General features: G+C 48.1%; 1 protein-coding gene across 4 annotated transcripts in view; it reads left to right on the top strand.

Moving 5' to 3' along the window:
- The first annotated feature begins 3,799 nt into the window (after window positions 1-3,799).
- LOC110500211 (receptor-type tyrosine-protein phosphatase zeta) overlaps window positions 3,800-27,482 on the top strand; it is a 50,776-nt gene continuing 27,093 nt past the window's right edge. For all 4 annotated transcript variants that reach the window (XM_036957592.2, XM_036957591.2, XM_090214180.1 and 1 more), the window contains exon 1: window positions 3,800-4,201. In XM_036957592.2, the coding sequence (XP_036813487.2) occupies window positions 4,138-4,201 (64 nt within the window). In that variant the 5' untranslated portion in view covers window positions 3,800-4,137. The remainder of the gene's footprint in view (window positions 4,202-27,482) is intronic.

Raw genomic sequence — 27,482 nt, 5'->3', positions numbered from 1 at the left:
ATATTGAACTGTCCCATACCTATCGTACTTGGTTGTTAAAAATCCAGGATGTGATCTCTCGCACGTGTTTTATACAGTCTATGGTTTTTACTTCTTACCGCTGCAGCACGTGTCTCTGAGGGTAAGTGGGTCTCAAACATAATACAATTTATTCTCCATCAAAACAGAATGTTGTCTTTTTGCCGTGTGTTATTTCACTGCTGTTCTCTCCCGATGCAGTGAGAGGAAGGACTAAACTGACCTGCCTGGAAGCTAACCCTTGTTGCTGCACTCTCCTCTCTGCCAAGCGGAAGGTCTTAACTAGCAACAGGTCGCTTCCAGAAAGCCACAGGTTCAGTCACAAGCCAAGCACAGAGGATTCACACACACACACACACACACACACAAACACAAACACACACACACAGGGCGGCGGAACTCGAGAAGCAAAATGACATTGTATTGAGCACCCTGAAAAATGGTGGTCCAACAAGTGAAATGCAGATCCTTCCTGCATAAATTCAAGATAATCCTCTAAATTATGTTAATTTATGCATGGGGAAAACAAGTGCGAGCCGTGGAGTAGCATGTTATTGTGTGTTTAAGTCCTGCCTCCAGATTAGAGTGGAAGTATCCAAGGGTGGACATTGTGAGGAGAGGCTCTCGGCCAAACTTCTCATTCGACCAGAAATCTCAATCAAAATCAAATCAAATCTAATTTTATTGATCGTGTACACGTATTTTGCAGATGTTATCGCAGGTGCAGCAAAATGCTTATGTTTCTAGCTCCAACAGTGTCATAATACCTAACCATATAAAACACCCAAATCCCCAAAATTCAAATAAGAAATTAAGAAATATCAGAACGAGCAATGTTGAGCACGAAACATAAATATATAGACAGCATGGCAGTAAATGAATAGAAAAGGTGTGTACAGCACTAGTTATATAGGATCAGCCTTGACTAGAATTCAGTATATACATATGAAGTGTGTACAACAGTATGTAAACATTATTAAAGTGACCAGTGTTCAATGACTATGTATATAGGGCAGGAGTCTCTAGGGTTCAGGGTAGAGTACCAGGTGGTAGCCAGCTAGTAACAGTGACTAAGGTTCAGGGCAGGGTACTGAGGGCAGGGTACTGAGGGCAGGGTACTGGGGGCAGGGTACTGAGGGCAGGGTACTGAGGGCAGGGTACTGGGGGCAGGGTACTGAGGGAAGGGTACTGAGGGCAGGGTACTGAGGGCAGGGTACTGGGGGCAGGGTACTGAGAGCAGAGTACTGAGGGCAGGGTACTGGGGGCAGGGTACTGAGGGAAGGGTACTGAGGGCAGGGTACTGAGGGCAGGGTACTGGGGGCAGGGTACTGGGGGCAGGGTACTGAGGGCAGGGTACTGAGGGCAGGGTACTGAGGGCAGGGTACTGGGGGCAGGGTACTGGGGGCAGGGTACTGGGGGCAGGGTACTGAGGGCAGGGTACTGAGGGCAGGGTACTGAGGGCAGGGTACTGAGGGCAGGGTACTGGGGGCAGGGTACTGAGGGCAGGGTACTGAGGGCAGGGTACTGGGGGCAGGGTACTGAGGGCAGGGTACTGAGGGCAGGGTACTGGGGGCAGGGTACTGGGTGCAGGGTACTGAGGGCAGGGTACTGGGGGCAGGGTACTGGGTGCAGGGTACTGGGGGCAGGGTACTGAGGGCAGAGTACTGAGGACAGGATACTGAGGGCAGGGTACTGGGGGCAGGGTACTGAGGGCAGGGTACTGAGGGCAGGGTACTGGGGGCAGGGTACTGGGTGCAGGGTACTGAGGGCAGGGTACTGTTTAACAGTCTGACGGCCTGGAGATAAAAGCTGTTTTCAGTCTCTTGGACCCAGCTTTGATGCACCTGTACCGTCTCAATGGTAGTAGGTTGAACTGGCCTTGGCTCTGGTGGCTGAGGTCCTTGATGATTTTCTTGGCCTTCCGTGGTCACCGGGTGCTGTTGATGTCCTGGAGGGCAGGCAGTGTACCCCCAGTGATGCGTTGGGCTGACCGCACCACCCTCTGGAGAGCCCTGCGGTTGTGGACGGTGCGATCGCAGCTGTTGCGCCTTCTTCACCACACTGTCTGTGTACATGGACCCTTTCAGGTTGTCAGTGATGTGCACGCCGAGGAAGCTTTTCACCATCTTCACTGCGGCACCGTTGCACCTTCTTAAACCCTCTCCACTGCGGCCTCCTTTGTTTGGTTGATGTTGAGGGAGAGGTTATTTTCCTTGCACCACTCCGCCAGGGCCCTCACCTTCTCCCTGTAGGTCAGGGATCATCAACTAGATTCAGCCGCAGGCCTATTTTTTCTTGAGCAGATGGTCGGGGGGGCCGGGAACATATTTAAAAATAATTTGTAGACTGCAAATTGACCGCAAGAAGCCCAAACAGATATAATATTTGACTACAACATAATCATTTCAAACCTTGCTTACATTTGTATATGATCACGTGTCTCTCTATTATGCGTGGGAATACTTGGGAACAAATTTCTTGAATTAAAATAACTTGGGAGCTGATTTCCTTGTTTAAAAAAAATCTATTATGTCCCCCGTGGTCAAAAAATTTGGGGGGGTAAATAAAACCACCCGCGGGCCAAATTCGGCCCACAGGCCGCCAGTTGGGGAACCCTGCTATAGACTGTCTCTTTGTTGTTGGTAATCAGGCCTCCCACTGTTGTGTCGTCAGCAAACTATTGTCATTGGTGAACAGGGAGTACAGAAGGGGGGCTGAGCACACACCCTTGTTGGGGCCCCCGTGTTGAGAATCAGCGTGGTGGAGGTGTTGTTGCCTACATTCACCACCTGGGGTTGGCCCGTCAGGAAGTCCATAACCCAGTTGCATGGGATGGGGTTCAGACCCAGGGCCCCGAGCTTAGTGATGACCTTGGAGGGCACTGCGGTGTTGAAGGCTGAGCGGTAGTCAATTAACAGCATTCTTACATGGGTATTCCTCTTGTCCAGATGGGATAGGGCAGTGTGCAGTGTGATAGTGATTGTGTCATCCGTCGATGGAGGAGGTACGGATATTGTAGTGGGTCTAGGGTGTCAGGTAAGGTGGAGGAGATATGATCCTTAACTAGCCTCTCAAAGCACTTCACAATGACAGAAGTGAGTGCTACGAGGTAACAGTCATTTAGTTCAGTTACCTTAGCTTTCTTTGGTACGGGTGGACATCTTGAAGAAAGCGGGAACAACAAACTGGGATAGGGAGAGATTGAATATGTCCGTAAACACTCCAGCCAGCTGGTCTGCACATGTTCTGAGGACGCGGCTAGGGATGCTGTCTGGACCGGAAGCCTTGCAAGGGTTAACATGCTTAAATGTCTTACTCGCGTCGGCCACGGAGAACGTGAGCCTTCGTTGTGATTGTAAGATCATGTTGCACAACACCATATAATAAGAGCAACAGTGATAGAGGTTTCATATGGGGCGAAGCCAACACCCTACCCCCAGCTCTGTACTCTGCAGAGGAGAAAGAGAACCAGACTTGAGATCTGGATTCCTATAGGAATATCGAAGTGTTCGTGAACAACAATTTCACACAGGTTCATTCAGATGAATAGTGGCACAGTCGTAGGCCCTTGTTATTGGTAAATGATGGAACAGCACGACTCATCTCTCAGCTGTTATAGTAGAGACCCCTAGACATTAACCTGGCTTCACTTATCCATCATGCAATTATACTGATTTGGCTCTATTTTTCATTTAGATCACACAACTTCTTAGTGTAGTTTCGTTAGGCACTAAATTGGCACTTCGTCTTTGTGAGTAAAAGTTTTGCCTTCTGAATGTGCACGTTTCACTTTCATCACTGGCTAGTCAGTAGCCATTTCATATCACCGTTCAGAGAATATGTTCAACAATCTGTTTTTCCCCCCTCCCGCTGTGTGAGTAGTGGGCGGCGCGCGTACCCAATCCCCCTCTCCATACCCAGCCAGTGTTGTACGTGAGAGAGCGGAGCCACTCCGTTGACTCCAAGCAGAGAGCGAAAGACAGGGAGGAAAGAGAGGCAGGAGGACCGGAGCGCCGACATCGTCGGTATGAATCAAGAGTAGCATCTTAGAATTTCAGATTGTTTTGCAACAATATTTTTTTTCGTTTAAAATTCCGTTTTGGCGCTGAATCGGAGACTATGGAACTGACTGTATCCAGGGTGCTGATTCCCATTGCGCAGCTCCTGGTTTCCTGCCAGATAGGTAAGGAAGAAGAATATTAATAGATTTTGAAAAGTGCAATGATTTATGTGTGATACGCATTATCACTGAGTGTGCACAGCGCATGTTTGTAACAGGCTACTGTAGGCTCTATATTTGATGTTATAGTGTATTCACTCAACGATGCCATATTTGACACTGGCAAACAAATAAAGACAGGGAACATGGTGAACTTAAAATGTGCATCCCAAATGCAACTCCACCTGACACGTCTCAGGACTGTATATTTGGAGAAATTACACTGTTGATTTGTCATGAAGAGACTTTTAACCTTTGAGAACTTCTTCGTTTTAATGGGAGCATTTCGCTTGATATGTCAAGCGCACTCATGTGTAGGCTGTTAACAGCATTTGGGCATGCCATTGAGAGCGCCTTTAACTGGTGAAGCCATTGAAACATGGCGTGAACACTGACAGTGGGGTTGGTTTCGTGGATGGATCTGCCATCTGCATATTCCGTTTCTTCTAATCCCTTGGCTCAGTCTTTATCTGTGATCTAAAAGAAGCATCTAAGAGATGGACAGTTTTGCTGGCCGGTTTTATGGGAATTGGGAATTATGGGGAAAATTCTTTGGAGGGAAATGAAGGAAGGAGCACATCTTTAAGCCATCTGTTCCTCAGTATGCCAGGCCACCCTACAAGAGTAGGCTACCCCCCCCCCCCCCCCCCCCCCCCCACACACACACACACACACTTACACACATACACACATACACACACACTGCATATGACACTCACACTGTCTCACAAATATGCACATCCATCTGCATTCAAGACTATCACCAATTTGACTGTTTGGATACAATCAACACATTCACACCATGCCATATGATATATATATATATATATACTGTAGACCACATTAAGGTCATTCGCCTAGATATGAACAGTGCAGAACAGTACATTAGGTACTCATTGTAAAGTCACTTCAGCTGTGGTGTGCCAGTGCCTCAGCTGGCAGAGCTGAGTGCAAGAGCACGGTCAGGGTCAAGTTTTGTGCATGGTTTGTGGGCATGGCTAGGGTTAGGGTCAAGTTTTCAGGGTTCTGTTTTCAATTCAGTCGGTTCAGAAAGTGGGACAATCCTCATAGGAAACAATGGATGATTGACTGAATTGAAAACGGAACTGACCCCAACCCTGATCAGGAGAGCCTGGGGAGAGTTCATAAGCATGAGCGTGGTAATGATATAATACTCATTGATCAGAGCCAGCAGCCCTATAGGGCAGGCTCTCTTTATTTCTCTCATGGACAGGGTTGGTGTACGTGAGAGGCTCTGAGAGCACACAGAGTATGTTAGTTACACCATCAGTGGGGCAGCAGAGTGGCTCTCATCCTGACACTGCTGTTGATCGGTGGATCATTGTGGATAATGTTGCCCTGTTATGTATATAAATGAGATGGCTGTAACACCCTCGATGGGCAGGGCAAGAGTGTCGTTCCACCTCAAATAAGCAGAAGCGTTTCGACACCCACCATGTCAGATTGTTCTGAAATTGTTTCTGTAGTTAGAAGGAAATAAGACTCGAATTCCTGCACATTATTTTGTTGAAATATGGCTCAACGACTGATCACACGGCTACGGACCCAGGAACGGAAACGACTACGAGTAGGAACACAGCACGAGACAAACATAACAGCAGCAGGACACACACTTCAGGTGTGCAGCTGTGGTTGGGAGAGAGTAACATCGGCAAAGGGGGTTAAGGATCCATCAAGGGAGGAAAATGTGCTTGGGAGAGCAGAGACAGGGACCTCGCGTTGACCAGTACTTCTTGCGAAGCAGCCAGTCAAATCAATCGAATGAAGCACAGCGACGGGAAGCAAACCCAAGTTCGCAGAGCATCAGCACCCCTGTAACGGAGGAGGATAACACAAGCACAGAAATGCCGGTGGATGAACTCACCCAACCACAGAGACCTCTAAAAGAGGAAAAGATCAAAGGGCACAGACCGAGTGTAAAGTGGCCCAAAAGCTGTTGAAAAGAGAGAGCGGGAAACAATCGACAACAACCTGACAAAAATCTTGGAACGACAGGTAGGAACAGCAGAGAAAAAGCTTGAAAGGATGGGAGACGAAGTAAACGAAAGGAGAAGTGGCACGACACCACCCGCGCCAGTGTAACGAATGTGAAACGCTAGCTTAGTTAGCAGTGGTGCGCACTAAATAGTGTTTCAATCGGTGACGTCACTTGCTCTGAGACCTTGAAGTAGTAGTTCCCCTTGCTCTGCAAGGGCCGCGGCTTTTGTGGAGTGATGGGTAACGATGCTTCGTGGGTGACTGTTGTTGATGTGTGCAGAGGGTCCCTGGTTCGCACCCGGGTATGGGCGAGGGGACAGTACCATACAAGCTCTACAAGAACGCCCCGGATGTTCTACGCTTTCTTTGGAGGCTCATGAGGATATTGTGGCAGAAGGACAGAATACCAAAGGCATGGCGAAGGGCTGGTGGTGTGCTAATCCCGAAAGAGAAGGATGCAACAGACATCAGTCAATTCTGACCAATCTCCCTTCTCAACGTCGAAGGGAAGATCTTTTTCAGTATAATAGCACAGAGGCTGTCCACTTACCTGGAAAGGAACAAGTACAAGGATGAGTCCCATAATCGACATCTTAACCCAGTCTAAGAAATAAACCTCCCATGCCACTGTCAACATCACGGCAAATCTCATGTGAGTTCATACCATCTATTGGCACAATGGACAGTTTTTAACACCTCGTCCCGTGTTTTATGATTCTTATTCTCTGAGAAATTAAGCTAATTGATTACATCCAAATTTGCCCATTTAAATGTATAGGATTCATATAATATTCAAAGAAATATAGTACCTAACATATGATTTGGACCAAACTTTTTTCTAACAATGAGTTAGACATGAGGAATCCAAGAAATTGTCTAAAGTCACCCACAGACCACACACTCCAACAACAAATATATAGTATCAGTTCTCTATGTCTGACAAGTACCATGAAGCTGCGGCTCTGAGTATTGCTTCCCGGCTCTGAGTAATGTATTCCCAGTTAATTTGATTATGTTTTTTCCCTCCCTGTTTAGAGAAACTATTAATGGATGTTGTTAGGTTTTACATCCCATCCTACATCCTGGTATTACTAAGTTCTGACCACTAGGTGGTGCTGTTCCCGCTTTTAGGTGATATTTGTTAAAGAATGACTGAATCCCCCTCAATGTTAAAGGGATAGTTCACCCAAATGACAAAATTACATATTGGTTTCCTTACCCTGTAAGCGGTCTATGGACAAGGTATGACAGCAATCCATGCTTTGGTTTTGTTGTCCACTGTTTCAAATGCTGAATTTGTAGCATTTGTGGCACAAATCCAATGCAAGTCAATGGTATCTATATTAGCGGATATGAAGCCTGAAAATGCATTGACTAACATTGACTTGCATTGGATTTGTGCCATAAATTCTAAAAAGTTAGCATTTGAAACATCACCGTCTAATGGTCACAACCTGGTAGTACCAGGATGTATTGTTGGATGGGACATAAACCTAACAACTTCAATTACTAATTTCTCTGAACAGGGAAAAAAAACATCAACAAATTCACTGACAATACATTACATAGTATGAAGAAACAGTACTCAGAACCGCAGCTCCATACTACTAGTCAGACATAGAGAATGGATACTGTATACATGATGTTGGGGGTGTGATTGGCGCGGGATGTGGGGGGTCCGTGGGTGGCTTTTGAGAATTTCTTTGAATTTCTCATGTCTAACTCATTGTTTGAAAAAAGTTTGGTCCAAATCGGATGTTAGGTAGTAAATGTATTGAATATTGAATTGAATTGATTTGAATTTGGGTGAAATCATAATAGCTTAATTTCTCAGAGATCAAATAATATTTCAACAAAATAGTGTCGAAGAAATGCTCATCTTATCTGTTTCTAACTACAGAAACGATATCAGAACAATGTGACATGGTGGGTGTCATGGCTTGCTGAAATGACATGGGACGAACCTAGAGTGTTATTGAATGAATGGGAAGAATTGATCTTCCACACTGTTCTCTCCATGGGTGTGATTGGGATGTATGAAGTAACAGCATGCGATGGTGTACTCTTCGAAACAAACGGTGCTATCTAGAACCTACAAGGGTTCTCTGGCTGTCCCCATAGGATAACCCTTTGAAGAACCCATTTTGGTTCCAGGTAGACCCCTTTTGGTTCCAAGTAGAAATCTTTTGGGTTCCATGTAGAACCCTTTCCACAGATGGTTCTACATGGTACCTACAAGGGTTCTACCTGGAAACAAAAATGGTTATCCTATAGGACTGGGAATTGCCAGGGACCTCACGATACGATCGTATCACGATATATTTCAATTCGATATGAATTGCGACTTGATACTGTGATTTCTATTGTGATTCAACGTTCCAAACATATTGCTCACTGTATGTCTGCTACAGAGGAACAACAGAGAGCCATAATAAAAACGAGTTTTGATCAGTCGTGGATATAAAAAAGCTGAAAACATGTTGGCTCACCATTTAAAAAGAAGATTGAGGCCAAGCTATAGGAGGAGAAATACACACGTTTTGGCGCTGGCACAGCCGACTAGCGATAACTAATGTTAACTACCTAGCAACAAGTAAATCGATGTCATAGAATCATTATAATTGTCACGACTTCCACCGAAGTCGGTTCTTCTCCTTGTTTGGGCGGCGTTCGGCGGTCGGCGTCACCGGTCTTCTAGTCATCGTCGATCCACTTTTCATTTTCCATTTGTTTTGTCTTGTTTTTCTACACACCTGGTTCTCATTTCCCTCATTAAGTGTTGTGTATTTAACCCTCTGTTCCCCCCCATGTCTTTGTGTGGAATTGTTTGTTGTAAGTGCTTGTGCACATGGTTACTGGTGCGCGACGGGTTTTGTACCCATGTTGGTTTATTCTTTATGCTGTTGGTTTTGTATTAAACTGCTCCGGCTATTACCTGGTTCTGCTCTCCTGCGTCTGACTTCACTGCCACCAGTTACGCACCCCATTACAATAATATAGTCAACAATAATATCACGATACCCCATTACAATAATATAGTCAACAATAATATCACGATACTCTACTGTAGACATTTCCCCCTCCCCATCCCTATTCTCCCATGGGAACAGCTGAAGAACCGTTTTGGAACCCCTTTTTTTAAAGTGTGGGTTGAGTTCTTTGCTGGTCAGTCAGACTTATGGAGGTGAATAGAATAGACTAGAATACAATCGAGTATCTCTTGGAAAACATTTAACAGATGGTTGATGCTCTCTTTAACGAGCTGTAGCAGCAGCAGCCTGTGTGAGACCGTAACAGTTGTGGATGTGGTGAGAGTGGGTGAGCCTGGGTGAGCCTGCTGAGTACTGTTATGGGATCCAGCATCATTAATTAGGGTAGTTTACTCTGCTCTAAACCCACGGTGTATAGTTAATTGGCATTTGGCAGCATGTCCACTGCAGTTTCCTTTGAACCTTGGACAGAATGTACATGGAATAAAGCAAACAAAGCCCCAGACCAGAGCACTAGATAATGAAACATAATGAAAAGCCAGAAGGACTATTAAAAATAGAATAGGAGTCTTCTACTGAATAGACACCTGCTAGTGTTGCGGACACAAATGTGTCTGGGTCAAACCAGTAACCAATTCAACTGCAACCTGGGTGAGGATCAATTACATTCAATCACGCCTGTAAATAATTACTGCTTATAAAACCTTTATTAACTGTGTATTATGATACTATTCATAACATGAGAAATTTGCCTGAATAAAGAAATCTCTTTGGAACTGTGAATTAAGAAGATCACACACACCTAATGCTATAGAACCAAAAGGGCTTATTCCAATGAATGGTTCCATTTAGAACCCAGAACCCTTTCAAAACTCTTTCTTTCCCCCTTTCCTCTGTAAATAATTTTCCTTATCAAGCAACATCACCTAAAGAGGCCTGTGATACAAGCAGATGATGCGTAACAGAGAAGCTATACATTAGCCATCAGGTTTGACCGGTTTACCCCTGGGTGCTTATGACGTCCTGTGATCTACCATATCTGGTCATTAGTCCCATGTGTAGTTATGTCATCCTAATGCTACTTACGTAATGAGGAGAGAGAGAGCCCCCCTCTCCCTCTGTGCTGCGTACATAATGAGGAGAGAGAGCCCCTCTCTCCCTCTGTGCTGCGTACATAATGAGGAGAGAGAGAGCCCCCCCTCTCCCTCTGTGCTGTGTACATAATGAGGAGAGAGAGCCCCCCTCTCCCTCTGTGCTGCGTACATAATGAGGAGAGAGAGCCCCCCCTCTCCCTCTGTGCTGCGTACATAATGAGGAGAGAGAGAGCCCCCCTCTCCCTCTGTGCTGCGTACATAATGAGGAGAGAGAGAGCCCCCCTCTCCCTCTGTGCTGCGTACATAATGAGGAGAGAGAGAGCCCCCCCTCTCCCTCTGTGCTGCGTACATAATGAGGGGAGAGAGAGCCCCCCTCTCCCTCTGTGCTGCGTACATAATGAGGAGAGAGAGAGCCCCCCTCTCCCTCTGTGCTGCGTACATAATGAGGAGAGAGAGAGCCCCCCTCTCCCTCTGTGCTGCGTACATAATGAGGAGAGAGAGAGCCCCCCTCTCCCTCTGTGCTGCGTACATAATGAGGGGAGAGAGCCCCCCCTCTCCCTCTGTGCTGCGTACATAATGAGGAGAGAGAGCCCCCTTCTCCCTCTGTGCTGCGTACATAATGAGGAGAGAGAGAGCCCCCCCTCTCCCTCTGTGCTGCGTACATAATGAGGAGAGAGAGAGCCCCCCTCTCCCTCTGTGCTGCGTACATAATGAGGGGAGAGCCCCCCTCTCCCTCTGTGCTGCGTACATAATGAGGGGAGAGCCCCCCTCTCCCTCTGTGCTGCGTACATAATGAGGAGAGAGAGAGCCCCCCTCTCCCTCTGTGCTGCGTACATAATGAGGGGAGAGCCCCCCTCTCCCTCTGTGCTGCGTACATAATGAGGGGAGAGCCCCCCTCTCCCTCTGTGCTGCGTACATAATGAGGGGAGAGAGAGCCCCCCTCTCCCTCTGTGCTGCGTACATAATGAGGAGAGAGAGAGCCCCCCTCTCCCTCTGTGCTGCGTACATAATGAGGAGAGAGAGAGCCCCCCTCTCCCTCTGTGCTGCGTACATAATGAGGAGAGAGAGAGCCCCCCCTCTCCCTCTGTGCTGTGTACATAATGAGGGGAGAGAGCCCCCCTCTCCCTCTGTGCTGCGTACATAATGAGGAGAGAGAGAGCCCCCCCTCTCCCTCTGTGCTGCGTACATAATGAGGAGAGAGAGAGCCCCCCTCTCCCTCTGTGCTGCGTACATAATGAGGAGAGAGCCCCCCTCTCCCTCTGTGCTGCGTACATAATGAGGAGAGAGAGAGCCCCCCTCTCCCTCTGTGCTGCGTACATAATGAGGAGAGAGAGAGCCCCCCCTCTCCCTCTGTGCTGCGTACATAATGAGGAGAGAGAGAGCCCCCCCTCTCCCTCTGTGCTGCGTACATAATGAGGAGAGAGAGAGCCCCCCCTCTCCCTCTGTGCTGCGTACATAATGAGGAGAGAGAGCCCCCCTCTCCCTCTGTGCTGTGTACATAATGAGGGGAGAGAGCCCCCCTCTCCCTCTGTGCTGCGTACATAATGAGGGGAGAGAGAGCCCCCCTCTCCCTCTGTGCTGCGTACATAATGAGGAGAGAGAGAGCCCCCCCTCTCCCTCTGTGCTGTGTACATAATGAGGAGAGAGAGCCCCCCTCTCCCTCTGTGCTGCGTACATAATGAGGAGAGAGAGAGCCCCCCTCTCCCTCTGTGCTGCGTACATAATGAGGAGAGAGAGAGCCCCCCCTCTCCCTCTGTGCTGCGTACATAATGAGGGGAGAGAGAGCCCCCCTCTCCCTCTGTGCTGCGTACATAATGAGGAGAGAGAGAGCCCCCCTCTCCCTCTGTGCTGCGTACATAATGAGGGGAGAGAGCCCCCCCTCTCCCTCTGTGCTGCGTACATAATGAGGAGAGAGAGCCCCCTTCTCCCTCTGTGCTGCGTACATAATGAGGAGAGAGAGAGCCCCCCCTCTCCCTCTGTGCTGCGTACATAATGAGGAGAGAGAGAGCCCCCCTCTCCCTCTGTGCTGCGTACATAATGAGGGGAGAGCCCCCCTCTCCCTCTGTGCTGCGTACATAATGAGGGGAGAGAGAGCCCCCCCTCTCCCTCTGTGCTGTGTACATAATGAGGGGAGAGAGCCCCCCCCTCTCCCTCTGTGCTGCGTACATAATGAGGAGAGAGAGAGCCCCCCTCTCCCTCTGTGCTGCGTACATAATGAGGAGAGAGAGAGCCCCCCCTCTCCCTCTGTGCTGTGTACATAATGAGGGGAGAGAGCCCCCCTCTCCCTCTGTGCTGCGTACATAATGAGGAGAGAGAGAGCCCCCCCTCTCCCTCTGTGCTGCGTACATAATGAGGAGAGAGAGAGCCCCACTCTCCCTCTGTGCTGCGTACATAATGAGGAGAGAGAGAGCCCCCCTCTCCCTCTGTGCTGCGTACATAATGAGGAGAGAGAGAGCCCCCCTCTCCCTCTGTGCTGCGTACATAATGAGGAGAGAGAGAGCCCCCCCTCTCCCTCTGTGCTGCGTACATAATGAGGAGAGAGAGAGCCCCCCCTCTCCCTCTGTGCTGCGTACATAATGAGGAGAGAGAGAGCCCCCCCTCTCCCTCTGTGCTGCGTACATAATGAGGAGAGAGAGCCCCCCTCTCCCTCTGTGCTGTGTACATAATGAGGGGAGAGATCCCCCCTCTCCCTCTGTGCTGCGTACATAATGAGGAGAGAGAGAGCCCCCCCTCTCCCTCTGTGCTGCGTACATATTGAGGAGAGAGAGAGCCCCCCTCTCCCTCTGTGCTGCGTACATAATGAGGAGAGAGAGAGCCCCCCTCTCCCTCTGTGCTGCGTACATAATGAGGGGAGAGAGAGCCCCCCTCTCCCTCTGTGCTGCGTACATAATGAGGAGAGAGAGAGCCCCCCTCTCCCTCTGTGCTGCGTACATAATGAGGAGAGAGGAGAGAGAGAGCCCCCCTCTCCCTCTGTGCTGCGTACATAATGAGGAGAGAGAGCCCCCCTCTCCCTCTGTGCTGCGTACATAATGAGGAGAGAGCCCCCCCTCTCCCTCTGTGCTGCGTACATAATGAGGGGAGAGAGCCCCCCTCTCCCTCTGTGCTGCGTACATAATGAGGAGAGAGAGAGCCCCCCCTCTCCCTCTGTGCTGCGTACATAATGAGGAGAGAGAGAGCCCCCCTCTCCCTCTGTGCTGCGTACATAATGAGGAGAGAGAGCCCCCCTCTCCCTCTGTGCTGCGTACATAATGAGGAGAGAGAGCCCCCCTCTCCCTCTGTGCTGCGTACATAATGAGGGGAGAGAGAGCCCCTCCTCTCCCTCTGTGCTGCGTACATAATGAGGGGAGAGAGAGCCCCCCCTCTCCCTCTGTGCTGCGTACATAATGAGGAGAGAGAGAGCCCCCCTCTCCCTCTGTGCTGCGTACATAATGAGGAGAGAGAGCCCCCCTCTCTCTCTGTGCTGTGTACATAATGAGGGGAGAGAGCCCCCCCTCTCCCTCTGTGCTGCGTACATAATGAGGAGAGAGAGAGCCCCCCCTCTCCCTCTGTGCTGCGTACATAATGAGGAGAGAGAGAGCCCCCCTCTCCCTCTGTGCTACGTACATAATGAGGAGAGAGAGCCCCCCCTCTCCCTCTGTGCTGCGTACATAATGAGGAGAGAGAGAGCCCCCCTCTCCCTCTGTGCTGTGTACATAATGAGGAGAGAGAGCCCCCCTCTCCCTCTGTGCTGCGTACATAATGAGGAGAGAGAGCCCCCCCTCTCCCTCTGTGCTGTGTACATAATGAGGGGAGAGAGCCCCCCCTCTCCCTCTGTGCTGCGTACATAATGAGGAGAGAGAGAGCCCCCCTCTCCCTCTGTGCTGCGTACATAATGAGGAGAGAGAGCCCCCCTCTCCCTCTGTGCTGCGTACATAATGAGGAGAGAGAGCCCCCCTCTCCCTCTGTGCTGCGTACATAATGAGGGGAGAGAGAGCCCCTCCTCTCCCTCTGTGCTGCGTACATAATGAGGGGAGAGAGAGCCCCCCCTCTCCCTCTGTGCTGCGTACATAATGAGGAGAGAGAGAGCCCCCCTCTCCCTCTGTGCTGCGTACATAATGAGGAGAGAGAGCCCCCCTCTCCCTCTGTGCTGCGTACATAATGAGGGGAGAGAGAGCCCCCCTCTCCCTCTGTGCTGCGTACATAATGAGGAGAGAGAGCCCCCCCTCTCCCTCTGTGCTGTGTACATAATGAGGGGAGAGAGCCCCCCCTCTCCCTCTGTGCTGCGTACATAATGAGGAGAGAGAGAGCCCCCCCTCTCCCTCTGTGCTGCGTACATAATGAGGAGAGAGAGAGCCCCCCTCTCCCTCTGTGCTACGTACATAATGAGGAGAGAGAGCCCCCCCTCTCCCTCTGTGCTGCGTACATAATGAGGAGAGAGAGAGCCCCCCTCTCCCTCTGTGCTGTGTACATAATGAGGAGAGAGAGCCCCCCCTCTCCCTCTGTGCTGTGTACATAATGAGGAGAGAGAGCCCCCCCTCTCCCTCTGTGCTGCGTACATAATGAGGAGAGAGAGCCCCCCCTCTCCCTCTGTGCTGTGTACATAATGAGGAGAGAGAGCCCCCCCTCTCCCTCTGTGCTGCGTACATAATGAGGAGAGAGAGCCCCCCCTCTCCCTCTGTGCTGCGTACATAATGAGGAGAGAGAGCCCCCCCTCTTCCTCTGTGCTGCGTACATAATGAGGAGAGAGAGCCCCCCCTCTCCCTCTGTGCTGCGTACATAATGAGGAGAGAGAGAGCCCCCCCTCTCCCTCTGTGCTGCGTACATAATGAGGAGAGAGAGAGCCCCCCCTCTCCCTCTGTGCTGCGTACATAATGAGGAGAGAGAGAGCCCCCCTCTCCCTCTGTGCTGCGTACATAATGAGGAGAGAGAGCCCCCCCTCTCCCTCTGTGCTGCGTACATAATGAGGAGAGAGAGAGCCCCCCTCTCCCTCTGTGCTGCGTACATAATGAGGGGAGAGAGAGCCCCCCCTCTCCCTCTGTGCTGCGTACATAATGAGGAGAGAGAGAGCCCCCCTCTCCCTCTGTGCTGCGTACATAATGAGGAGAGAGAGCCCCCCCTCTCCCTCTGTGCTGTGTACATAATGAGGAGAGAGAGCCCCCCCTCTCCCTCTGTGCTGCGTACATAATGAGGGGAGAGCCCCCCCTCTCCCTCTGTGCTGCGTACATAATGAGGAGAGAGAGAGCCCCCCCTCTCCCTCTGTGCTGCGTACATAATGAGGGGAGAGCCCCCCTCTCCCTCTGTGCTACGTACATAATGAGGAGAGCGCGAGCCCCCCTCTCCCTCTGTGCTGCGTACATAATGAGGAGAGAGAGAGCCCCCCCTCTCCCTCTGTGCTGCGTACATAATGAGGAGAGAGAGCCCCCCTCTCCCTCTGTGCTGCGTACATAATGAGGGGAGAGAGAGCCCCCCTCTCCCTCTGTGCTGCGTACATAATGAGGAGAGAGAGCCCCCCCTCTCCCTCTGTGCTGTGTACATAATGAGGGGAGAGAGCCCCCCCTCTCCCTCTGTGCTGCGTACATAATGAGGAGAGAGAGAGCCCCCCCTCTCCCTCTGTGCTGCGTACATAATGAGGAGAGAGAGAGCCCCCCTCTCCCTCTGTGCTACGTACATAATGAGGAGAGAGAGCCCCCCCTCTCCCTCTGTGCTGCGTACATAATGAGGAGAGAGAGAGCCCCCCTCTCCCTCTGTGCTGTGTACATAATGAGGAGAGAGAGCCCCCCCTCTCCCTCTGTGCTGTGTACATAATGAGGAGAGAGAGCCCCCCCTCTCCCTCTGTGCTGCGTACATAATGAGGAGAGAGAGCCCCCCCTCTCCCTCTGTGCTGTGTACATAATGAGGAGAGAGAGCCCCCCCTCTCCCTCTGTGCTGCGTACATAATGAGGAGAGAGAGCCCCCCCTCTCCCTCTGTGCTGCGTACATAATGAGGAGAGAGAGCCCCCCCTCTTCCTCTGTGCTGCGTACATAATGAGGAGAGAGAGCCCCCCCTCTCCCTCTGTGCTGCGTACATAATGAGGAGAGAGAGAGCCCCCCCTCTCCCTCTGTGCTGCGTACATAATGAGGAGAGAGAGAGCCCCCCCTCTCCCTCTGTGCTGCGTACATAATGAGGAGAGAGAGAGCCCCCCTCTCCCTCTGTGCTGCGTACATAATGAGGAGAGAGAGCCCCCCCTCTCCCTCTGTGCTGCGTACATAATGAGGAGAGAGAGAGCCCCCCTCTCCCTCTGTGCTGCGTACATAATGAGGGGAGAGAGAGCCCCCCCTCTCCCTCTGTGCTGCGTACATAATGAGGAGAGAGAGAGCCCCCCTCTCCCTCTGTGCTGCGTACATAATGAGGAGAGAGAGCCCCCCCTCTCCCTCTGTGCTGTGTACATAATGAGGAGAGAGAGCCCCCCCTCTCCCTCTGTGCTGCGTACATAATGAGGGGAGAGCCCCCCCTCTCCCTCTGTGCTGCGTACATAATGAGGAGAGAGAGAGCCCCCCCTCTCCCTCTGTGCTGCGTACATAATGAGGGGAGAGCCCCCCTCTCCCTCTGTGCTACGTACATAATGAGGAGAGCGCGAGCCCCCCTCTCCCTCTGTGCTGCGTACATAATGAGGAGAGAGAGAGCCCCCCCTCTCCCTCTGTGCTGTGTACATAATGAGGAGAGAGAGCCCCCCCTCTCCCTCTGTGCTGCGTACATAATTAGGGGAGAGCCCCCCCTCTCCCTCTGTGCTACGTACATAATGAGGAGAGAGAGCCCCCCCTCTCCCTCTGTGCTGCGTACATAATGAGGGGAGAGCCCCCCTCTCCCTCTGTGCTACGTACATAATGAGGAGAGCGCGAGCCCCCCTCTCCCTCTGGACGATCAACTGATCGATGTCTCTTACGTTTGTGAAAAGACATCCACATGACCTCGCTCCATCTCTCTCTGTCAAATTAGATTTGTTGGCCCTTTCGGGGCCATTGCTTTTAAATGTTAAATGAGTTTAGACGAGAGTCAAATGTCAAAGAATCACTGATATGGTTTGTCTCCTCTTCGTATTGTAATGTCTGCCGTTTGGATTAGAGTAGAGAGACAGATGAATGTCGGCCTAATCTGCTGTACAGCTATCTGTCTAGCCCCAGAGACGGGAGTGTGTGTGTGTGGGTGGGTGTTCATGGGAACAAACATAGGGGCAGGATCTCACTTCTCGTACCATGTTTCTGTAAGTAGGCCTTTCTTCTGGGACAGAATCCATTGAGGACGTTGCATCCCCAAGTGTTCGTGCTGAGTCTCTCTTGTCTCTCTTCATGTTCACTCTCTCTTCTGATTTTTTTCCACATGATTATTCACCAGACTATAAATCTAACAGATGATGTCAATATCGCTAAGCTCACTCACCCGGAAGACAGAAATCTGTAACAGTAGCCATGGTAACATGTAATATGGTAAACTACTAGAACAAAATGATCTGGGGGGGAACTGCTTGCTCCCCAGACAGCGTGAATATGTTCAGTCGAATGTATGGGTGGAAATAAGAGTTAGCTACGCAGTACGCCCGAGGCACACATGTCTCAAGTTAAGATCCAACTCTGTAATAAAAACAGACGAGATTTGGAACATGTGATGTGTCCACATCATTGACATCTCATCTGTCTCCCCTCCATGTCTCTCTCAAGCACGGACGCATGGACGCACACACAGACACGTCACGTGTGTGTGTGTGGTGCTCCATAGTGCTCCATGTGGAAGATGAGATTAGAACTGTAGAACCGGACTGGACCTTTACGCTGCAGCTCTGTCCCTCTGTGCTGCCAGAACAACAACGTCTTCATGGGAGTACGAATCTCTTGTTAAAAATATTTTTTCGAAAGCCATCATATGTGTCTCTCTTTGGGTGTCTAAAAAAACACATATGTAATTGGCTTTGTGGCTTATCTTACCACAAAGAGAAGTTACACTCAGATTTGGAGATAACTTTATATGATAATAATTGATCATATAAGCACTCATTTTGATTACGACTTCTTTTGATGTATCTCTGAAAGCAATATTATTGAATTATTCATGCCTATGCTTTATTTAAACCCTTTATTTGGTCTATTTTCAGTAAATGCATTTTATCAGCATGACATTCCTAGTCAACTGTAATGTAATTTATTCATAAGCATATTTAGCCTATACCACTAATCCACTTACTTTCTCTCTGAGCCATGTAGTCACAGTTATTAGAGCTAGCTCCATCCCAGTCGTGACTTTGATTGCGGCATATTGTCTACTTGGTCTTACTGCGAGTTGAAGCTCCCTTGCAATACGATGCCATATGGTTCTCAGTATACCCTGCAATATCCCAAGAGATATCAATAATGGAAACAATGAATTCATCATGTCTACAGCACCATGCCAGTGCCAGTCCATGGATTACTACCTTATCGTTCACCCGTACCCATAATGTTAACATGCACAGGAAAATCAATGGTGTACATTTAACTCTGAAAGTGTCAAATGTATACTATTGTCAGTGAACATAGTCCCACTGTACTGGTGTAACAAGTGAACAAGTCCCACTGTACTGGTGTTAAAATAACACTTTTGAAAGTGTTAAAGATTTAGCTATGTTGCAGTGTTCCCCATTTAACTCTTAAAATGTCCAAAGGAACTCGGTTGTGGCGTTTGCAGAACTCAGCTATGGAGTAATATGCATCACCTACAGTGTAAAACATAATACTTGATTTAGAGTGAACTGGGCTCACTCTGCTTAGTGATGACGCTGTTACACTTCCTCAGTGTAAGAAATGAACACCTGTAGTGTTACAGTACATCATTTTGGGTCTTGTTTTAACACTGTATAGTGTAAAGCCTCATTTGCATATTTCCCAGGGTGCCTTTTCTTTTTGAGTAAATTGTACACCCATGGCTGTATTTGTTAGTGACAGAGGCATGGCGGTTGAATTATTTCCCGGTTTCAATTGGAATCCTGACATAGTTAGGATATCCAACAGTTGGAATGTTTATTCACCCACAACCTGCATTCAGAATGACAGTAAAGATTAAGAAACGTAATAAACAAAACACTACATAAACCATTTAAACCGGTACAACCATTTCAGTAATGCGTGCAATAAATCTAACTAACTGATTGGATTAGTTTAGAAAAATGTATCGCGTAAAATTAATGTTTCAATCAATGTACATGGAAAAACACAAATATTAAAAACAATCCCCAAAAATATACCTGCAGTATAGCATGCAGGGAGACATAGTAATGATGGTTGTGGTTTTAATGGACTGTTTTACTCCCCACAGTGTAAAACAATAACTCTCGTTATTAACACCAACACTTGGGTTTATTTTACACCACTGAGTGCTAATTTCACCCTTACAGAGTGAATGCAACTCCTGAATCAACACTAGAAATGTTACACTGAAAAATCTACCCTGGACAATTTGCTGTGTGGCATCATCCCAGACAGGGCACTGGCTAGCTAAAGAGAGCTACAGTGGACGGTCCACAGGTCGTGCTCTTTCTTAGAACATCCTGAATCACCCTCATCCGCAGTGTAAATGTTTAGAAAGCAGTGGCAGCGGAGAGGGCGAGGGAGGAAGAGGAGGGCAGTGACACTAAAAGGCCAGAGAGAAAGAGATGCTGTTTTCTCTTCTCTCCCTCTTGACTTTAGGAAGTTGGTTTGGAGTTATAGCATCAGCCTGACAAGAACAAGGCTTGTCTGTGGCTGGGCAGTTTGTCACAAAGGACAGTGTTGTTTAAAGGAGAGAGACTTAAGAAGAGGAGATTTAATAAGAGGCAGTGGGAGATTGTGGGTCTTGGGGAATGAGATGACTGAGGCTGGGGGGGGGGGGGGGGGGGGGGGGGAACCCAGGGAAAGCCGGTGGGAGAGGGGCTGCAGACTGCAGTGAAAAATGGAGGGGAACCTCAAGTGAGAGGTGGTTGGGGGGGGGGGGGGGGGGGGCAGTGAAAGATGGGGGAGTGTGTGTCCATGGCGATGGGAGAGGCAGCAGAGGATGTCAGTGTGGAAATCAGGGTGGCCAGACGCCACAGTACATTCTGCGGTTGTCAAGGAGTCCAGTGCTGATGCTCTCTGCATGCTGATGGAACTGATGGAAAACCTGTGATGCATCTCAATACTGTATGCCACTTCCTCTCCTTGTCTCCTTTACTAAGCCACATTAGACTATTGAGATGCTTATATAACTCAGTGCTGTGATGCTGAGCAGATGAACACGGTGCATTTCACTGCACTCAGAGTGGGAGAACCGTCTGGTTCTAACATACACACACACGCAGGCAAACACACACGAACACACACACCATCCCCACTAACTCACATGGACACAATCCTACATACCCAAGTAACAAATAAAGTGGGACTGAGCATTTATGTCATCATCAACCACACAACCCCAGTGGGGTAAGTGCAGTAAGTGCAGTCACTGTACCTGGCTCTAAAATGCTGTTTTTTGGTTATTAAGCTCTCTGTTCCTCTGTTTTCTCCAGCTCTCTGTGTTCTCTCCCCTCCCCGGGGGTGTCTCTCTCTGTGACTGATTTATTTATGAGTTCTTCTTCCCCTATTTCAGACGGGAGGAGCTCGGAGGAAGGAGCTGAAACTTTGTGTTTATTATTTTAGGCCATCCCTCACCAGGGAACTCCCTGGCTAGCGGCTCACATTAATAACAGGCTTTTTCATGGGTTGTTTGTTCACAAATGCTGTGTTTCATGGAGAGTTTTGTGGAGGAGATAAGTAAAACCCTCTCCATCGGCAGTAAACTTAATCTCATTAAGCAGCATTTGGAGAAAAGCTACCCTGACAAAGCCTTCAGAGTGCAGGACCATAGGAGAGATTGATGGGCTCTTTTATGATTGACACTCATTCATGTCGGTGGATGCAGCAGAATCGGGGGAGGAGTAGTCGCAGAAGCACAGAATCTGTCACAGAAATGGAATGATACGGACAAACTCCCATGATGCATGAGCAGACCTTCCACAGGCCTATCACTGAGAACAGGACAGCTCTGTCCAGTGTCTTAAACCATTTTAGCGCCTATGACTCTGGTTTAAAACCCAGTTGTTCTCAACAGAAGGTGAAGTTAAACCTCTTAGCAAATTATCCTGTTTTAAATCAACACGAGAGTGTTACATTTAACACGGGTCCAGTGTCTATACGGGTCCACACTTATCAGTGTTAAATGAACTCACTGCTTAGTGTAAAGCCTTGGTTTTGGTTGAAACATGGTTGTTGCATTCATCCATGTTCAGTCCTGTGGCCTCAGCAAATATGTTATCATTCAATTCTTTAACACACTGCAACACATACTTATTTTTGAAGGGCCATGTTTCACCTTAATACAGTGGCCCGAAACTCATGGTTTACAGGCCACACCAGGCCTGCAAATCACATTATGCTGGCTTGTAAAGGGATGTGCAATTCCTTTTGGGATCAAGCCAGAGTGGGAATAACCAACATTTTACATTTTTATTCACCCACAACCTGCATTAAGAATGACTGCTGGGTTGGGAAGACTAAGATATGAGACTACATAAATCATCTAAACTGGAACAACCATTTCAATAACGTGTGCAATAAGTCCGCTTATCAGATTGGATTAGTTTAGAAACATTTATGTTATTTATATTTGAGTAGCATAAGATGAATTAATCAATCAATTTACATGCAAAAACAGAGATAATGAAACAAACAATTCCAAATAAAATCTACCTGAATACAGCATGCTGGGAAATAGGATATTAATGAGCGTGGTTTTGGTTTAACACATGGTTATTTGCACCAACACTGGGGGTCTTTTACACTAATGAGTGTTAATTTAACAATTACATAGTTAATTTAACACCTGAATCAACACTAGATAATGTTACACTGAAAAATCAACACTAGGTAAGATTTGCCGATTTTCTGTGCAGCAGCAGTGAACGAATACATTTCCCTCTTTCTGGACAGTTGTTCTAACCTCCAGCTGTTCCCCTATATTACCACCTACAGACGTAGACCCTGAGGCTTCTAGGCTTCTAGGCCTCACGTTCCCACGGTTACCACATGTCACATGTCTGACCTCACTGCAATAGCTGGGCCAGGACACATTCCCATAGGCCCTCTCTAAAACCGACACACATCATCATGCTATGGATGCATGTTGTTATACTGTATATACCGCTAAGTCCCCTTAGAACAATGCGGCATTTGACAGTGCTCAGAAGCTATATCCCCTGTTTAATTTGGGCCTAACCCTCTTTAATCTTCCAGTGGAAGACCTGCAAGTTAAACCTGCAAGGAGAGAACACATGCTACTAAATCACTAATTCACAAATGGCTTTCAGTCACAGCAGCTGTCATATGATGATGTCATGGGGTGTGGCAGGGAGGTATGTATGTCTTGCTCTATGTTCAACAGGTGCTCCCTAGAATGTTCTCAGTGTGTATTGATCACAGGAAAGAATAATGATGATCATTGGCATTTGGCATCGTGGATGCATTTCTGCTCTGCTAAAGCTCTTGACCCCCCCACTGCACAGACTCAGAGCTGGTGCCAGTTGTTCTGTCTCAGTGCCTCTTGTGTGGCGTGAGTAGCATATTATATCCTGTCCCCTCACAGACGGAGGATGTGTTCTATGATCCAGATACGTGATTTAACGACGCAGCAAACGGACCACAACCGTGGCCTTACGGTGAGTCCCTAGGGATAGTGAAGTGAACCAGATGCTCTGGGCGGCTGAGCGGCTCAGTGCTCGGCCAGAGTAAAGTGAGTCCTTCCTGTCTTTTAGTTTCAGTCTGAACCAGCTTTCATCTCTCTCAGGGGTCCACTAATCGGCTATTCATTAGCATGCCAGTAAGACTCTCCTCCGCTACAACAACACATTGTACAGTACAGTCACACACACACACACACGCACGCACACACACACCCACGCACGCACGCACACACACACCCACGCACGCGCACACACGCACGCACACACACACACGCACACACACACACACACACACACACACCATCCATCCATGGTTATACACTGTTCTTACTCATTAGTAGAAGGCCAGGTCGGGGCCTCCCATGTTCTATCTAGAGTCTAGACCAGAGGGTTCAGGTTTGGCCTTTCTGTAATGACTGGCTCTATTGTAACAGATGCGCTTTTAGTTCCTGGCCATGGCAGGCAGGCGCCCACTCAGTCAATCTGATCTGGGGTTAAAAGAAGAGGTCAACACTCCGCGGCTAACTAATTCACTTTATGACAGTTAGGAGACCATATTAGCATGTAACCAAAGAAATAGTAACATTTGAGTGGGACTGTAACGTAGATTTAGGAGCGCCGTCATTAGAGCTGATAATGACAGAGATAAGATGGCGAAAAGGGCCAAATGAAAGGAAGAGGGAAGGAAGGAGAGAGAAGGGAGTGAGAGAAAGAGCCAAAGAGGTTTCAGGCCAGCTTGAGTTTGACGCGTTCGTGGTTGATATAGTCATACATCAGCCCCGTCGTTAGTGCTGAGAAGGACCAAAAGAAGGAGAGAAAAGGAGAGAAAGAGGGAGGAAAGGAAGGAGGGAGAGAGAGAGCCGAGAGGTTGTAACTAGCGTTGATAATGGGCTCATTAACATCACACTGTGAGGGATTTTAATCTAGTTTGCCTCTGGCTTCTCTCTGTGACACTGACTGAAGCAGGGCCAGGACACTGGGGCTCAGATGGATCTGTCACACGGGAGGGGGGGCTGTGTGTGTGGGTGTGGGTGTGGGTGTGTGTGTGTGTGTGTGTGTGTGTGTGTGTGTGTGTGTGTGTGTGTGTAGTGCAGCTCTTTCCTTTTCCAAGGCTGTTTCCCTCTAGAAGTAATAGCATACAGTTAGTATTGTGGCAGAAAACAGAGGTCAGTGGTACGTGGTAAAGACCTACAGTGGCATGCGAAAGTATTCACCCCCTTGGCATTTTTCCTATTTTGTTGCCTTACAACCTGGAATTAAAATATATATTTATTTGGGGGGGGGGGGGGGGGGGGGTTGTATCATTTAATTTACACAACATGCCTACCACTTTGAAGATTTTATTTTAATTTTAATTTTTATAAAAAAAAATTGAGAAACAAACAAGAAATTTGACCAAAAAAATTGAAAACTTGAGCATGCACCCCCCCCAAAGTCAATACTTTGTAGAGCCACCTTTTGCAGCAATTACAACTGCAAGTCTCTTGGGGTATGTCTCTATAAGCTTGGCACATCTAGCCACTGGGATTTTTGTCCATTCTTCAAGCCAACACTGCTCCAGCTCCTTCAAGTCATCCTAGTCTCAAATCTCTGGACGACTGAAACAGGTTTTCCTCAAGAATTTCCCTGTATTTAGCGCCATCCATCATTCCTTCAATTCTGACCAGTTTCCCAGTCCCTGCCGATGAAAAACATCCCCACAGCATGATGCTGCAACCACCATGCTTCACTGTGGGGATGGTGTTCTCGGGGTGATGAGAGGTGTTGGGTTTGTGCCAGACATAGCGTTTTCCTTGATGACCAAAAAGCTTATTTAGTCTAGTCTAATTTTAGTCTAATCTGACCAGAGTACCTTCTTCCATATGTTTGGGCAGTCTCCCACATGCCTTTTTGCGAACACCAAACGTGTTAGCTTGTTTTTTTCTGGCCACTCTTCCATAAAGCCCAGCTCTGTGGAGTGTATGGATTAAAGTGGTCCTATGGACAGATACTCCAATCTCCACTGTGGAGTTTGCAGCTCCTTCAGGGTTATCTTTGGTCTCTTTGTTGGCTCTCTGATTAATGCCCTCATTGCCTGGTCCGTGAGTTTTGGTGGGCAGCCCTCTCTTGGCAGGTTTGTTGTGGTGCCATATTCTTTCCATTTTTTAACAATGGATTTAATGATGCTTCGTGGGATGTTCAAAGTTTCAGATATTTTTTTATAACCCAACCCTGATCTGTACTTCTCCACAACTTTGTCCCTGACCTGTTTGGAGAGCTCCTTGGTCTTCATAGTGCCGCTTGCTTGGTGGTGCCCCTTGCTTAGTGGTGTTGCAGACTCTGGGGCCTTTCAGAACAAAGATCAGGTGACAGATCATGTGACACTTAGATTGCACACTGGTGGACTTTATTTAACTAATTATGTCACTTCTGAAGGTAATTGGCTGCACCAGATCTTATTTAGGGGCTTCATAGTAAAGGGGGTGAATACATATGCATGCACCACTTTTCCGTTTAGTATTTTTTAGAATTTTTTGAAACAAGTAATTTTTTAGAATTTCACTTCACCAATTTGGACTATTTTGTGTATGTCAGTTACATGAAATCCAATTAAAAATCTATTTAAATTACAGGTTGTAAAGCAACAAAATAGGAAAAATGCCAAGCGAGGTGAATACTTTTGCAAGGCACTGTATCCTAGATCCTGTATACTATAGAATGGAGAGTATGTATTCATATCAATGACTGTTTCTTCAGTGGTGACAATGGGCACTCTCCCTTCATCCCCCGTCTTACTTTTTTACAGTATGGTAAAAACAATAGGATTATATGGAGCATTAGACCCACCATGTGACCACAACATAGGATAGAAACAGAGTTGGTCATCATGACCCTTAACCTCTGACTTAACATAACAACAGCACAAGTGGGTTAGTAACTAAGCGGTATCTCGGTAGATACAAGGCAATGTGAGTTAGGAGATTTCGAAGAAGTAAGCAAGCAAACAAATTCATTGATTTTCAACTGTTGGGAATACTTAGTATTTTTCTCGCTACAGATTTTGGTTCATTTTTTCACATAAACCAGTGGGCATCAATAAGCCTTAACCCTTAAAACAAGTGACCAGCAGTGAACAGTAACAGCAGCCCATGCAGTCAGAAACAGCAGGTGTCCTGTAAAGTAGAGGATGCCATCTGACACTGATTCCAGCTAATACTCTGGAGCTCCTTCTCTGAGTGACACACACACACGTGCACGCGCACACGCACACACGCACACACACACACACACACACACACACACACACACACACACACACACACACACACACACACACACACACACACACATACCAGGCTGCCAGCTATCTGTTTCCTTTCCTACATGGCACAGAGAGAGCTATTATCCTCGGACATTACCAGGTCAGAAAGAGCGTGTCCACTGGGTAACTTAGCTATTTGAAATTAAGAGGTTTGAGTGGCGGTAAGAGGAGGGCATAGGAAGAAGATTGTAGCACTAGTGTAAATGTCAGCAGTAGGTAAAGTATAGTGCTCTTAAAGTGTACTTTGATACGGATCATTAGGCTTCCATCCTGTTAAGATCTGTGGGATTAAATCCACTAGTGCTTAGTATCCTTCATTCGATCTACACAGCGACACTCTGATAGTGTAAAACAACCCGAATGCCTCTGTGTGTGTGTGTGTGTGTGTGAGAGAGAGAGAGATATGGAGAGAGATAATGTAATGAGAGTGAACGAGGGAGAAAGATGGAGGGGAAAGAGAAAGAGATATACAAAGAGGAGGAGGCAGAAATCCATTAGAGCAGTAGATGTGTGTATACTCTGTGCCATAGCAGGCACATTCACACATAAAGGCACACACACACACATACAGATTGAGCAGCCATTTTCTCTAGACCATTCATCTCTCTAAACACTGTTGTCTCTTTTGAGTAATTACTTTGGACCTTTTGAACTCTACTGATGTCTCATCTCCTCCACAGTGTGTGTGTGTGTGTGTGTGTGTGTGTGTGTGTGTGTGTGTGTGTGTGCGCGCGTGTGTGTGTGTGCACAAGCGCGCGTGTGTGTGTGTGTGTGTTGTTCCCACACATCACCATATAGCCATTACCTTCTACTGTCTCTGTAGCAGATAGCTCGCTACATCACTGTGTGGAATGGCGAGAACAACACAATCTCTCTGGGTGAGTCAATAAAGATGACCAGTCCTTCATCACGTTCCCGTTAGCCAAGCTATTCACAGAGAACTCTGAACTGCTGGATGAGAGAGGGATGAACGAGGGCTGAGAGGGGCTGGAACAGGCAGCACTGTGATGTGCATAGAAAGTGGGTGGAAAGTGACGCCAGCCAAAGGCTTGTGAACAGAGAAAGAGGGAGAAGGAGAGAGAGAAGTCCCCTCTATCTTGTGGCTCACCACTTTTATCGCCTTCCTCGCCCCTCTCTCCTGTGTCT

Source organism: Oncorhynchus mykiss, chromosome 21 (assembly GCF_057628025.1).
Source record: "Oncorhynchus mykiss isolate SJ-2025 chromosome 21, ASM5762802v1, whole genome shotgun sequence".
Lineage (NCBI taxonomy): Eukaryota > Metazoa > Chordata > Actinopteri > Salmoniformes > Salmonidae > Oncorhynchus > Oncorhynchus mykiss.
The sequence above is the reverse complement of the archived record's forward strand: the minus strand, read 5'-3'. Positions and strand labels throughout refer to the sequence as shown.